General features: G+C 34.3%; 1 protein-coding gene across 1 annotated transcript in view; it reads right to left on the reverse strand.

Annotated features, from left to right (window-relative positions):
* The window catches only part of LOC144436997 (uncharacterized), a 35,210-nt gene that overhangs the window by 14,473 nt on the left and 3,881 nt on the right, over positions 1-16,856 (reverse strand). The window contains exons 5-11 of the mRNA XM_078125864.1: positions 13,992-14,170; positions 5,939-6,104; positions 5,282-5,364; positions 4,394-4,538; positions 3,091-3,189; positions 2,313-2,466; positions 199-350 (exon numbers count right to left, since the gene is read on the reverse strand). Coding sequence (XP_077981990.1) covers positions 199-350; positions 2,313-2,466; positions 3,091-3,189; positions 4,394-4,538; positions 5,282-5,364; positions 5,939-6,104; positions 13,992-14,170 — 978 coding nt within the window. The remainder of the gene's footprint in view (positions 1-198; positions 351-2,312; positions 2,467-3,090; positions 3,190-4,393; positions 4,539-5,281; positions 5,365-5,938; positions 6,105-13,991; positions 14,171-16,856) is intronic.

Below are 16,856 nucleotides of genomic sequence, written 5' to 3' on the forward strand. Positions count from 1 at the left end.
GAAACAACGTCATCCTGGCATCAACCAATGAAAACTCATCTTACAGTAAGGAAACAACAATGTCATCCTCATGCCAACCAATGAAAACTAACCTTAGTGAAGAAACAATGCCATCCAGGCAATAACCAATGAAAGCTAACCTTAGTGGAGAAACAATGATGTCATCTTAGCAACAACCAATATGGATGCTTAACTTACCTCCTTCCTGGGTGTATTGAGTGACAGTAGGTGAGAAACCACTGTATCCAATTCTGTTCTTTGCCTTCACTTTGAACTCATATTGCACAAATGATTGAAGGCCTGTAATAGTAGTTTGGTGGATGTCACCGTCATTAATTATCTTCACAGGTCTGGAAAGTACACAAATTGGACAAAATGAATGCTATCATGTTTATACTCAGTTGTCATGGATACACATAGCTGTCAAGAAATCTTACTTCTGATAATTTCATTTAAAAATTTGATGACAGAAACAGAGAACAACAAAGTTAAAGTAATCAAAGGTCTGTTCCCAAATGAAATACATAATAGTTGATTGACATGTGACTGTCATGTGACTCTGGAATGGCATGTCAGGTGTCATTTGTGAATAAATTTACACTGAACTGTAAACATGCCATCCAATTATTGTGTTTCTAATTGTCACAATGCCACTTCCAGGACAAAAATTTACATTTTTATTGGATTTTCAAAAGTGAACTAAGAATTTGAAGAGATTGACAATACTCAGTTGAATTGAATAGTTTTTTGGAGCATGTCTCCAGGAAAGCCTGGATGTAGGTCACACAGAGGTCAAATGAAAGTGACCAATTTAGTCATTATATGGACAGTACTATATAGTTACTTTGGAATGGTAAATTGGAAACGAATGTGACATTTCAAAGTAACTATATTGTAATGTCCTATTGATTCTTGGAACCATGAACAATATATTCTCCATTAGTCATGATATGTTTACTAAGTTTTCTAATCATTTACCAAAATTTCAAAACTGATTTGAAAAAATACCGCCAATGGCGTTGTAGCACAACTGTACAGTTTCTAAAAATGTTTATCCATATGGTAACAATAAGTGGCCATTTGTTGAATGGCTACCCAGTTGCCTATCCAGCCATGTTGCTATCTTTACGATACATGCTATCATTTGGCTGTTGCTATGGGCGTGGTCATGTTGTTAGATATATTTGCATACATTTCGTGATTATTTGGCTGTTGCTATGGGCGTGGTCTTGTTGCTAGGCATATTTACATATATCTTTTGAATGTTTATTAAATTGTCTATTAATCCTGGTTGTTATCTTTGCAATATATGTGATCATTTGGCTGTTGCTATGGGCGTGGTCTTGTTGCTAGGCAAATTTACATACATATTTTGAATGTTTATTCAATTGTCTATTAATCCCTGTTGTTATCTTTGTGAAATACACGACCATTTCGCTGTTGCTATGGGCGTGGTCATGGTTGCTAGGGTATTTACATACATTTTTTGAATGTTTACTCATTTGCCTACCAGATGATGTTGTCATTTGACCAAAATATACTGCCATTTGGTCGTTGCTAAGGGCGTGGTCATGGTTGCTAGGGCCAATTTTGTCAAAATGTTTTGATGAAAATCTGCAGAATAACACTTTCAGAAACATCTCACCAAGTTTCAGACTCAGTGACCAAATAGTTTTTGAGATATAAGTTTTTGACCAAAAATTTTTACACCTAATTTGCATATCACTCATGGACTCACTGTATGCTTAATATCTCTTCATCCATACATCCCTAGATACATTCTCATTAAATTTCAGCCCCATCTGCTCAGTACTTTTGGAATTATAGATTTTTAACCCAAAAGACACATTTTTAGCCCTAATTTGCATATCACTGATGGAATCATCATGTCATGAACAAATCTTACTTTACACCCCCTTCAGAATGTTCCCACCAAATTTCGCACCAATCTGCCCAGTAGTTTCTGAGTTTAAGTTTTTTGACCAAAAATCACATTTTTTTACCCAAATCACAGACCTGTGATGCGATCATTTTGATTTGAACAATTTCCCAACTAGACACCCAAGGTAATGGACCCACCAAATATCATGGCAATCGGTTCAGCAGTTTTTGACTTTAAGTTGTTTACACACACACACACATCCACACACACACACACACACACACACAGAGACAGACAGACGCCGGGCGATCCCTATAGCACTACTGAACAAGTTCAGTTGTGCTAAAAAACAGCAACAAACAACCAGATTCCTACATACTAGTAGCATAAATAAAATGCAATAGGAGTTGAATATTTCCATCTATCCTACCTGTCCTCGTTTCCCTCTCTATCATCAGTACTTCTTTGATATACCAATTTATATCCTACTATGGTGCCTCTAGGATTGGTTGGTGCTTCCCAAAAAACAGCAATACTATTCTCAGAAATGGTTTTGGCAGATAAGTTTTGTGGTTCACCTGGTACTAATGATAGAAATATAACAGAAATATGAAAAAGAGGTTGACTTTTCCTTTTGACTTTAAGTAGTACTGGCCTTGGCCATGGAAATAAACTATTTAAACGTATACTGTTAGTTTGTTCAAGAAAACTCAAAACCCATTCTCAGTTATTAAGTCAAGAAAAACAAATCAGGGGTAACTTTACAAATATTTGAAATAGCGATAAAAATGATACCCAAATTAAGCCATTTTAGAATCCAATATGGCCACCGAATTCAATATGGCCACTGAATCCAATATGGCCACAGAATCCAATATGGCCACCGAATCCAATATGGCCACTGAATTCAATATGGCCATTGAATATTGTGTTACTCGATGAGAAGATAAGAGATTGTTAATTTCCTTGAAAACAAGACAGTGAACCCAACAAATTTCTTTTATTATTTCAAACGAACCAGGAACAAGCTTTCATATGTTAAAAGTTTGGTGAGATTTTAAGAACTTTTATTTTCAAAAAAAAAATTCCCTGCATTCTCTTTTTAGTCAGTTTACAAAATGCCATTACTTAATACTCATATGCTCAGTCCTCTCTCAAAGACTTCCATGTGAAAGGTTAAGAACAAGAACAAGGAAAATTGAACTTACCAGTCGACTGGTCAGGAATTGTTATGCTGGATGATGGTGCATTACCTGCACTGTTGTAAGCTGTAATAGTCACTTTATAGGATTTGTATCTATCAAGACCTGAAATGCAGAGAATTTAGAAAGAATTTAAACACTTTTTGTGACAAACAAGTTGTGGCATGGTTCCACTGAATAAACATCTGACATAAAAGCCACCTCACTTTGTTTACAAAACAAAAAATGTGTGTACATCACACATACCCATAACAATATTTTCCCCCAATTTTAAAAATTATTAGTTCTAGCTACATTGTAAGTGTCCTTTAAATCTGAATCCTACATACATGGAAACATGTGAAAACATTATCTCACTTATAATATAGTTATATTAATGCTGGACAATTACTGATTTCAATACCATCTACCAGCAGAGATGTGTGTATTCAATTCCGGCTGTGTGTGCTGCCACCATGTGGCCAGACTTGTGAGTTCTTTCTTCTTTATTTTTTTACAGTTTGACAATTTCTGGCCATAAGAACAAATAATACATTAGGATTGTTGACTCAGTAATGCTAATAAGTACCACATTAATTAAGTTGTGGTTATGGATGCACAGTTGGCAGCACAAACAAGTGGGAAGACTTGATTTGTTTTGATAATGCTAGTCAGGTTAGTCTAGTAACTGTGCATGTGGTCGTTTTCTACGATATCTCTCTCCCACCTTCTAGTCAAATGGCTTTTTTTAGCATTCTGTTCTTCCCACTGACAGGGGTAGTTTAATGCTATTCGAGCGTTGATATAAATCTGATGACGTTATCACATTCTCACATAACTTGCTTTAACACTGAAGTTTGAGTTTGTAGTATTTAAACTGAATGAACTAACCAATTAAAACCATGTGTCAGTGTGTGATAGATTACTACTGACATGCACTGTTCACCCTTTCCCCAGCAGGATATTAAGCTAGATTTTAAGTAGAATTTGTCCATATGACTATACGTGGCGAGGGAGATTGTACAAAACAATCACACGTATAGTTACTAGACAACTAGTTAAGCTAAAGACAGTCATCAATTTCTCTGGATGACTATAGTCAATTTTCATTAAACAAATTTATTTGGCCAAGTTGCACCTCGGGCGAAAAAAACCCAAACTGTCTGCTTCTGATAACATGGCCTCAGAAAATTGGGTAGGTAGGATGGGATTTATTTTATTTTATTTTATTTTATTTTATTTTTTTAGTTGTTTTTATTTTTTTGAAAAAAATTGCTTCAGGATCGATCAGGTTAATGGAAAGAAATAATTTTTTTTTATCTGGCCTTACCAGGAATAGTAGTATACATCGTTGAATTGGTATCTTGTATGGGTACATGGAGGCTAGAAGCACTGTCCTGATTGGTTCCATCTTCTTCTTGAACTGTTACATTCGCACCAAGGATAATTCCGTTCCTCTCTCTCAGTGAGGGTAACTGCGGGTTTAAAACATTTTACAGTAAATTATTAGTCACGCAAAATATTTCTTATTTTGATATTTTTGAAATGTCCAAATTTCTACCATTGACATGCAGCTGCCACTGACATGCAGCTGCCACTTGTCTTTGCATAATTTTTCTACATTTGCCATTGTTGTTAAAAAGATCGCCTCGGTAAACATTTTAAGACATTGGCTTTACATTAAGTATGACAATCTTTGTTAGAAGTTTGACAGCATATAAATGTATATAATGTCTAATACACTAATATTACCCAGGTAGTTGAGTCTTTCGTTTTCTAAGATAGACACAAACTAAAACTATTGTTGCATCACGTTGATACAACAGTGATAAGCTATTGAATGGATGTTGGTTTAAATTAGTCTCACAGTAGGGAGGCATCTCTGAAAACTAGTTTAGAGTTCCATTAACTTGCAGTGTACTGTTTTGGGACTTCCAATGTTTACACTATGTTGATCACATGGTGATTAGAATCAAACAACAGAGGAACTGCTATCACTCACTTCTGTAATCTACCACATTGAAGAACAATAGATTTAGTTTGTGTCTATCTTAGTAAACCGAAGGCTGGATTAAAAGTGTTGTATGCTTCAGAGAAACATCAGTTTTACCAAAAAATTTTTTTTAAAAATTGACCCCACTCCATCCCACATAACCAAAATTAAAAAAAATGAGAGACAAAACCAAGCTATATCATCCAAAAATTGAATGCCACTTACCTGCCAATATATGGTAACATCTCGTGAGTTGCTATTTGTGTTCTTCTCATCAATAGATAATTCTCTGACACCGCTATCAGGGGCTGAAATAGTAATAATAAGACTGTCAAACTGCTAACCAGCTTAAGACAAAACAGAGCACATCGGCCACCTGGGTAATACACAACAACAAGACTGTACGTCAGCTGATCCATGGAATAAATTATGACCATTGAAAGTGTATCTGACTACATAAAAAAAAAACATTGACAATGAGACAGTGGTTCCAACATTGTCGTTATATTTTGTAACCATGGTATTTATTTAATGCATACTTGACTCTCAAGCGTTCAAAGAGGAAAACTTTCTTATTATTCTAAAGTTAGATTTTTGTTCCTCAAATCAAAGTATACCTGTTTCCAGTGTTCTCTTTGTACTGGTTTCTGACCATGCACTCCAATGTCCATCAGTACCTGTTGGTTTACATGCTATCCGGAAAGTATGCAATGTATAAGGTTCAAGTCCACGAACCATGTACTGTTGGTGTTTCTCTATGTTTACTGCCTACACATGCACAACGAAATAAAAAATGTATTACGCTACACATGCAAAATAAAAACAAACTACGTACAACATTACAACTACAAAACTGAAAGGCATGCGAATCATAGTTTGTACCTGACTCCCGTGTACGTCCAACAACCTGGGCCCATTGACTCCAACATTTGCCGTGACTACAAGTGAGGTACGGCAAACGACCAGCGGCAGCAACACGAATGGTGTAATATGTGTAAGGTTTCCCGTCAGTGATTTCATAAGATAGTCGGTTTGTGAGGATTTCCTCCTGATTGTAGAGAAAGCAGCGTGTGCAGCAGAGAACAATATGTGGAATGTAGAAAAATTAAGTTATGAAGATTAGGTAAGGAGAGTGATTTAGATGTAAATGTTTTGGTGAAGACAGTACAAAGTAGAGAAGAGAGAGAGAGCACATTATATAAAGTCAACCACTGTACAGTCTGTTTTAAGTTACCGTTCACCGGCTCTGTATGATACAACCATGCACAAACCAAATAAGAAAGTACACATTCTACACTTTAAGATAGCAAGATTACAATTTCTTGCTACATTTTGTCTAAAAAGAAATAAATCATTCAAAAGTACTGCAAATAGATGCAGACATGGGCACCAATGTTTGATGTCTGAATGGTGGCACATAAATTCATTTCATTTCGACAAAATGTTGCACGAAACTGTATTCATTCAATCTTGCTATCTTAAAGTGTAGCACATGGAGTTCCTTATTGGCTTCTGCAAGGTTGTATCATAGAGAGCCATTGAACGGTTGCTTGAAACAGACTTTAGAAAATCTAATCAGTCAGGTTCACAATACACCTATTTTTCAAATATGACTGTATCTATTTATGGTAAGCTGATAGAAATAACATTAATCCAAAGTGTTGTAAGATGTGCTACAGTCTGTAAGATGCATGTCACAGCGCCCTCTATGGTAAGGGATAGCCCAGAGACTTGTTGTTGTTCATTTCTAATCTTAGCAATCCTACATCGATGCCAATCATGATGGGTATTCAACACACTTGACAACAAGCCAAGATCTTGAGAATCCATAGAAACGGCATTCTCACAAACCAGAGCTCAGATATTTCTTCTGAGACCCTGCAAAATATCTTGGACGGTGTTGTAAAAGTTGCTGCGGTTTACGACGATATAGAAACTATCATGTTAAACACAAGGACATGTCAGTTAGTAAGCCATCACTCATCAACAGACGCTCGTAATTACGTACTTCATTTAAAATAGTTATATTTATGACCTTACTCCACCTTTCAGTGCAAATGTAAATCACATGTGGATACAAGAGTATCAAGTTTTAAAGCGTTAATGTTTCAATTTAATGTAGCTCTTGGTAGCAATTTCATTTTTAGAACCAATTTCGGTGCAGAAAAACTCATAACGCTTGGCATTGATGTAGGATCCCTATATCAGAACGCCGATAATAAGTATCTGTGCAACATCAGTTGAGGGCGTAATGACACAATGAAGCTTACAATGTAAAGTGCACTGCTCAATTTAGGCTATTTCTACAATCTATATGTACACTCAGATTCACAATAGGTGTATTCATTGGCTTGGACACTGATTTTACATGATAGGGCTGAGTTGTCACTGTACAAATTTTATCATTTTTACAGACTGATAAAACAGCTATTTTCATTCTGTTTTATGACAAAATATTTACATAAATAAAATATGACAACATTACATTTATTATACCTTCATTTCATTGATTTAAAATTGGTACTAATTTTCAAAGAAATCAAAATGTTCAAATAGTTGTCACAACTTCCAAGTATATCAAAGTATTGATCAGTGACCAAACCGCCCTGCATGACACATACCATCACCAACAAAGTAGTCAGTTTTTTTGTAAATTATTCAATAATCACCTGTAAAAATTGTAAAATTATAATCAGAAGATCAAGATGTTTAAAAAAAAAGACTTTAGTGAAACCTCCTATTACCCTTTTATTACACTATTTAGTACATCAAAGAAGATTTGGGGAAAGGTATTAATTATTGTTTTAGTAAAAAAAAAAAGTCCCATTATCCAAGCCGGCAAAAGAAAAAAACATAAAGTTGTATTTGACATCAGGAAACAAATACATGGTTTTTTTTTCTTCTAAAATTTTACATGGTCTAAGTTTGTAAAAAAATCAACTGGATATATGAATCCAGGGTGATACAACCTCCCTAGAGCTAATCATAAAGTGGTCCAAAGCAATGATAGCCTTTGTATTGGTAATGCAAGGGAAGATAAAAGGCAACAAGCTGAATTCATACCATATTGGGGCATAATTTTTACGTCGATGAAAAGATATTTGTTGTATTCTAATTCAAAGTATATTTAATCATCACTTACTATTGGCAGAACACAAACCTGATATTTACAAATAATACTAGACTCTCTCACAGTCCTCGGGAATGTTACTAGCAGAAAGTGTCTATTTTGTATGTACTGATATCTACCGCATACGTTGTACTCTATCTAATATCTTTGTATTGTAGTGTGCCCTCATTGACTATATACGATTAACCATTCTGACACAATTCCTTGGCGTGTTATTGCGACGTTCCTGACATCTCTATAACATGGTGGGTCACAATAACACAGTCATCACAAAATGGTTAGTCCTATTTGTTATTGATGAGTACACAGTACAGGGATATTAGAAGTATGTGGTACATATCAGTATCATATGAAACAGCTGCTTACTGCTAGCGACGTTCTTAACAATGTCAGATCAGTGACACTGAAGGCCTGCATTGACATTTAACATTATACTAGTATAGTTGAATCAAAGTTTTATGTCAGTAAGTATTTTCAGTTCAGTCAAACAACTCACAAAGTCAGCTTGTGCCAATTTAAAGACATTTATGATATTGTTGGAAAGAGTGAGCAAACTTGAGACTCATTTTTCAACACAGCCATATTTGAGGGAAAGGCAGGTCTAATCATTACTCTGACTAATTGAAAAGGTTCATCAAAATATAATTCTCGTTAATAAATGTGATACTTCTAATATTTCAAGATTTGGAGTTTATACACAATTTGCTAAGTGGGGGGGGGGGGGGGGCACCAAAATTTGGTTCTTACTTTACTTTTTTTTAAAAATGATGTAACACAAATACCAAATAACTGATTGTACATCTATCCCGTACTAGTACATAGTCACAGCAGTTGTAACTCCTGACAATAATTTCTTTCAAGAATTGGTCTAATCCATGGCAACATATTTTACTTGTTACTATACATGTATGATGTCATTGACCTCCATTTTGAACCACTCCTGCTACAATACAACTAATCTGTCATAGATTTTCTGTCAATAGGTTATTAAAAATAATATGATACAGGAGCAGCAGATAATATTACATGAATTAGTCATAGTAATACTTATTATTTCATAAATACTTTGTTATGGTGATCTGCTATATACTGAGTTACATCCACTGTGACTATATATCCCGTCTACATCATGTGATTCCGCTTTCCTCTTCACTATCCGCTTGAGAAAGTGTCAGGATTAACTCATGAATTTAACCACGTCTGAATGGCTGTTATCATTTTGCAGAAATTTACATAATATTAGCATATATGTAAATTATGTCATTAACTCCTGTTTATCTCAGTAATGAGTATACATTTACGTTATTACTTCATTTGAATATAGTCAAGTAGTCTGATGTAGCATTATCACTACCCATTGTGACCAATCAGTTTTGAGCGTTCATTTATATAATGACTTCATTTGAATAATCAAACAGTCTGACGTAGAGTTATCACTACACATTGCAACCAATCAGTTTGAGAGCATATTTTCAAATTATAATGGTTTGATGTTGATACAATTACAAGCAGAAAGTGAAGAGTGAAGTGGAATCACAGCTCTGCAATGTAGACAGGTCGGTATAACTATGAAAATAAAATCAAAATCCTGCAAACAAAAATAAAAGTTAAATCATAAATAACATACATTTACATAATGTCTCATTTTTAGTTTTTAAAGATATTATTTCTCTCTTGGTACAATGAAAAGAACAATGACATGAAGACCTGTGCTTGGAAACCGATGACTCAAAAGACAAAAATGAAGACCTGTACTTAAAAACCGATGACTCAAAAGTACGTAGATAACTGCCTTGACATGATAGATGAGTGTATGAATCACAAACACAGTGAAGATGTCGAGATAAAACAAACAAACAAACAAAATGTGGCTCTTGACACTGCATACCATTCTTCCCACACATTAAAGTGGCCGTATAGATGAAAAGTAAAATATTTATTTGAGATGTTTAATGATTAAAACAACTCAACTATGTTTTTTCTACTTGGAAATACAACAATAGAAAACATACACCAAGTCCATGCTTGTAACTCAAGAAATTATGCAAAAAACAAGAAAATTAACAAATGTAAAAAGTATTTTTTCATAAATCACTATCATATTGCACAATAACAAACTTTTTACACATTTTAATTTTTTGCAATTTGTTGAGTAAAAAAACACACTCGGGTAATGTTGTTTCAAATTGTTTTTTTCATGTTTTTATGAATTAAAAACCAAAAATGAATACCCACATCTCATCCATATGGTCACTTTAATTAATAACAGTATATATATATTTTTTTAGTAACATGTACAATTGTTGTAAGTTAGTGTGTTTTTATCACATGTTTCAGTGTCCAGGCACTACATGTACTTTGTAATATGTAGGACATGTTTGAAATATGTTAGGCATTCCAGAATATAAGCCACAAACAGATGTTTATTTCAAATGTCAAAAGTACATTCTTATAAGTTATATGATGGTTAGGAAATGTAATTGAAACAGTGGAAACTTGAGGGAGCAAAGTTCCTCCATATCAAAATGATTCAATGTATTAAACAGAGAATGCTATATTTAGGACAATGACAGAATGTATGTGAAGTAAATGTACTGCTGTAGGATATGAGGTGAGTTGACTGACAGCATGTATGAGTAATCACTGCTTTCAGGGTACAATATAAAAATTGACATGAGTTGACTTCGTAATATACATGATCATTGATCTGTGTAGGATTATGACAAGAGCTAACTGCAATTTTGTGAATCATTGCTAATTTGGATAGAGTATTTAAATTAACAGATGCAATACAAATATTTTTTACTTAGGCCCCTTTTTCATATTCAGGCAACTGTTGTAAATTATAGCTTTACCTTCCTGGTACTATTTTCCGACATTCTGAGCCAAATGTTATAACTATAATTTTTTTTTACCAATAAACATGTACATTCACTAATTAATCAATTTCATGCTAATCAGACAATTTCATGAACACTTTGTATTTTTGTGATGATGATGATGATGATGAATGTATAAAGCTACAAGCAGCAGAGCTGAGTAATTTCTTTGTTGCATATTTCTTTAATTATTTTTTGCAATGAATGCTTGTTTGGTTCAGGTACACAGATATGTAAATAAGACATGCTAATCAGAGTCAGAGTGATATTAAGGGTGATTTGTGATATTGAAGGCATTGACAGATTTGGAGTCTTGGGGGGAGGGCTACAAACCAATACATTAAACATGCATAGTTTGTTGAGGGGGAGAGGTACAAACCAATACATAACATAGCATGCACAGTATGGAGTATGGAGGTGGGTGGGTAAACATGCAGTTTGTTGAAGGGGGAGTGTATAAACCGCAACATAGCATAACTAGTAACAGAACAGAACAGAACCTGCACAATATGGGGGTGTGTTACAAACCAATACATTAACATGCCTAGTATATGTCAGGGTCTAATACTAATAACATGCACAGTATAAATATACTAAAATTAAATTCAACTAATTGCGAATGTGTTGCATACACTACATTGAAACTCAATCAATTATGTCCAAAAACATACACATCACATCACATCACAACACATTTTTTCAGCATTAGTAACAATTAACAATTCACAATTTAACTGCAGCTACACTGTTTGCAGTCACTACAAATATTGGCTTAAATTCATGAAAATTTTACAAGTTGGTGCATTTTCTTTGCAGATACCAGCCACACATGATAGCTATCATATTTAGATCTGAGATGAAATGAAATTATTTATAGGTAAATTATATTTAATTTTGTTATTTAGATTAAAAGCAGAGCATGTGATAAGTAATAACGCATATTATAAAAAAATTCACAATCATCGCATGATGCCAATGCTTTGAGAAGTTCTGTCAGGTCCCAATTCCATTTTAAATTTTTCATTATTTTCAACATATAAATACAAACAAATACAGAGTGTGTAGGAAACATTATCATGATGGATTGTAAACAAAAACACTGCTGCTAAATTTACAAAATGGATAAACTTGTTTATTATAATGGGAGTACATATTTGGAATTCTGGAGAACCCGATGTATATTTCATACACTGAATGCTCCGAAATTTACTAACAATTTTTTTTTAAACCATGAATAATAAATGACATGTACTAAAAATGAACCAGTCCTGTGATTGTTACAATAATAATTATTGTCTCTATTATTGTCTTTTACATGGCATACTAGTAAGGGTCATATTCCAGAAACATTTTCATTTAAAAAAAAAATTCTGGGGCCTGACAATTCCAAAATACAGCCACATAATTTACTATGATTGAGTTTCCAGTTCCAAGATGCATTGCATTAGATGACATCCCCCCCCCCCATATTTTTTAGGCTTGTTAAAGTTTTCTTTTTTACATTTGAAATGTTTTCATCATATAAAATGATGGAAAGAAATATAATATATGTAATGTGAAAAGAATGGAAGTCAGTGGGATGATGATTATATTTTTACGATGTGCCTAGGAGTTAGGAGTAGTTTTAATACACGGTATCAGAAATAAATATGCAAACTACCAGGAGCTTGTGTTATTGTAGAAATAGTTAGACCTAAATTGTCAGACTTTGTGAACTTTAGACTAGAAAAAACTGCTATAGATAACACTCTATTAGACTGTAATACTGTCTACTGGAGCAAAACCAATCAATCTATTAAATTTTATAGTCCATAAAACCTGAGATGTCTCTGGTGACAGGTTTCTGCAAACATCTCAAGTACTATGAGTTATTACTCAACATGTACCAATACTAATAAACAGTCCACCAGCAGTCTACTAAAGGATTGTATTCATACAGTTTCTACATTATTTTTTTTTACATTTTTTACTAACTTCATATTGTTATGCAATCATGATTAGTGATGCTGATGACGACTATTAAAATTTTATTATCATTATTATCATCTTTATTATTAATAATTGTGACAATGTTAGTGATATACATATGGTACTCCTACAATTCTCCTCACTCTCGTACATCAACTATGACAGAACCATATGACGCATGAGTACTTGCAAGTTGCAGCGTTCTCTGCGCCCGTACTTTCACGAGTGTAATGAGTGAAAGCGTAGCAGAAAACACCACAAGCACGAGTGCAAATATCCCCCCCAAATGATGGCCCACATATTTGCATATCATTTGCATACTGGTGCAATAATGTTTTCGGTGTTGTACTGTAGTGCAAATACTAATACCCCCACACACACAATGTAAGTAGTAACTGGTACACATGTAATGCCATCTACTACCTAGAGTTGATGATTACACTTCGTTTCAAAGTGAAATGAAAAAAATATACTGAATATGAGCAAAGTATTGTTAGTAGCGTGACGATTGAAAATTAATGTTGGTTGTTACATCTAGCATGATAGCCACCACTGATAGAAAATAATGTTTCAGTTCTTATGTACATAGAGCATGCTGAGATGAACACATGCAACCACCAACACAAAACACAATAAATACACACAACTACAGCTATGACAGAAAACAGCACATTACAAAAAAAGACAAGCGCAGAATGGTACCTCGACAGGCCAATTAGTCTCCCATTGACTTTTATACTGCAATTTGTACTTCAACCGATAGTGGTTCTTATACCAGTCCCTTGGCACTTCCCATGTTACCAAGAGAGAATCAGTAACTAAGGCATTAACATGCACATTTTCTGGAGGGTTAGGAATAGCTGGAAGGAGGAAAATAGCAATAACTGTTAATTGACGTATTAAAAGAAGTTATACATGGTATAGTACAATAATATAAAACTTAAGAAATTACAAGTACCTCTACAAGTATCTCTGACCAGTTGTCTGGATCCAATTCACTACAGTATTGCAACTTATACTGAAGGAAAAAGAATCTTTCATAAATCCAATCGATTGGACGTTCCCAACTGACTTCAACGGAATGAGGACTTAAGCTATCTGAAATCACTTGCAAGTTCTCTGGTGGATGGGGGATGGCTGCAAAGAGAATAGTCAAAATAGTTTAAGGCAAATTTCTCAAATAATGTAATAGTTAGAATTTTTTTGAATTTTTTGTTAAATGTTTATTAGTTATTATCATATTACTTTGCAGTCACATGCAGCCAAGCATTTACAAGGCATTTATACATTGATATACTGAATAATAAAATTCAACAGATTAAAGTATCAATTTTGTAATGAGTCAGTTATTTACAAAGTTTTGGTAGTTAAAATAAAGATCTCTAGAAAAGTTTATAGAGCCGAATTTGTTTGTATCAGGGTACTGATCATTATGGAATATGGAATCCAGTCTATGTTGATGAACTGGAGAAGGAAAGACTGAAACAGCGGTCATCTTCTGATTTGGGACTGGGGTGCCCACGTAACAGGGGAAAGGGGGCCTACTCCCCCTATTTGACTTATACATATACATTGTATGTGCTGCCCTATGGGGTGTGTTTTCTAGCACTTTGGTCTAAAATGGAGTCTGTTTTTTTCAACAGAAGTCTAAAGTGGGGTCCAGTCTACATTATTGTTTATTTTGCTTTGTCTAAAATGCGGTCCATTGTCTACAAAATCATATTTGTGGCATGTGCCGTTAATTGCCTCAAAATGTTGTCTCCCGGTGAAGAGTGAAAACTACATTTTGCAATCCACCATTTCCTTAATACAAAATTAATGTATTTTGGTTTAAAATTGATCTTTTAAAAACCTCTAATGGTCTAAAATGGGGTCTGGGGTTCGTAGTATTGGCTGCACACCCCTACCACAGCTGGCCACCGATAACCCCCACCCCCAAAGCCTGAAATCTTTATCTTTCCTATAACCAGCATATGGCATATCTATATTATATGGATTTCCAGACTATTCCATACCATTACACCATAATCTGGGTGGGGGACTTAGGTACACTTAATATCTCCTTTAACTTACCATTCTTCACAAAAAAACCTGGAAAACTCTGGTAAAATTTACTATTAATAAACTTACCTCCTGTAAATTTCAGTTCTAGCAATGATTGATATTTATTATGATAATCTTGCAAACCGATCACTTTAACAACTTTTCTAAATTGTATGTATGTATGTATATATGTATGTATGTATGTATGTATGTATGTATGTATGTATGTATGTATGTATGTATGTATGTATGTATGTATGTATGTATGTATGTATGTATGTATGTATGTGTGTGTGTGTGTGTGTGTGTGTGTGTGTGCATGCGTGCGTGCGTGCATGCGTGTGTGTGTGTGTATGTATGTATGTATGTATGTATTTATTTGTGTGTATGTGTGTATGTGTGTGTATTTGTATGTGTATGTGTATGTGTATGTGTATGTGTATGTGTATGTGTGTGTATATATATGTATGTGTGTGTGTATGTATGTATGTATGTATGTAAACTATGTATTTGTATGTTTATGTGTGTATGTATGTATGTGTGTGTGGTATGAACCTTGTATACTATATATGCTAGAGTTGTCTTTATCTGTGGTTTTAATCACCCCATGTGTGGTAAGAACCTTGTACATGTATATGTAGTGAAAGAAGGTTTCCTTATTGTTATCACCCAACCCAACTTATAGTATAGGCCAGTACTTTGTTGATTGTTATGAATACATCTCTCATAAAATTTGATCATCAGGACAGGGTGACATACTTATATTGATAATTATAATTTATTAGTACAAACAGCCTCATTGCGTTACACATAAAGTGGTCATATGGATGAGAATTTGGTATTTATTTAGATTTTTTTAATTGCTAAAACAACTGTACTATGTTTTCCTATGTGAATATAAAAACAATGTAAAATAAGATATACCAAGTATGTGTTCGTAACTCAATACATTGCACAATGATGTGAAAAGTGTAAAAAGTTTGTTATTGTACGTACATTGACAAACATTTTACACATTTTTAAAAATGTTTTGCAATGTACTGAGTTACAAACAAGGACTTGGCATATGTTATATCACATTGTTTTTTTCAAGTAGAAAAACAGTTGTTTTGACAATTAAAAATCCAAAATAAATACTATTACCGATCTTTCATCGATATGACTACGATAACAATATATAATCCATATAATAAGTGCAATCATTCATGCTGCATAATAAAAGTAATACAGTTATGATAAGTTTATGGTGCCAAATTATGAATTAATCCACCTGTCATATCACATGCAGATTATCAAATACACAGATCAAATCCAAAGCATACAATACAACTGTATATGTAGTAATAGTTATACATAATATCATGGACAAATTATCTTTTCATTCCCCTCCCTCTCCCCCAACCCTACCCTATCCTCACACATCATGATTTTGAAATTTAGAAGTGGGTGGGGTTTATCTTAAAATGCTCCCACCTCTAGCCAGAAGTGTGTGGGGCTTATCTTAAAATGCCCCCGCCCCTAGCCAGAAGTGGGTGGGGTTTATCTTAAAATGCCCCCACCCCTAGCCACAAGTGGGTGGGATTTATCTTAAAATGCCCCCACCCCTAGCCAGAAGTGAGTGGGGTTTATCTTAAAATGCCCCAACCCCTAGCCAGAAGTGAGTGGGGTTTATCTTAAAATGCCCCAACCCCTAGCCACAAGTGGGTGGGGTTTATCTTAAAATGCCCCCACCCCTAGCCAGAAGTGAGTGGGGTTTATCTTAAAATGCCCCCACCCCTAG

This window comes from Glandiceps talaboti, chromosome 6 (assembly GCF_964340395.1).
Source record: "Glandiceps talaboti chromosome 6, keGlaTala1.1, whole genome shotgun sequence".
Taxonomy (NCBI): domain Eukaryota; kingdom Metazoa; phylum Hemichordata; class Enteropneusta; family Spengelidae; genus Glandiceps; species Glandiceps talaboti.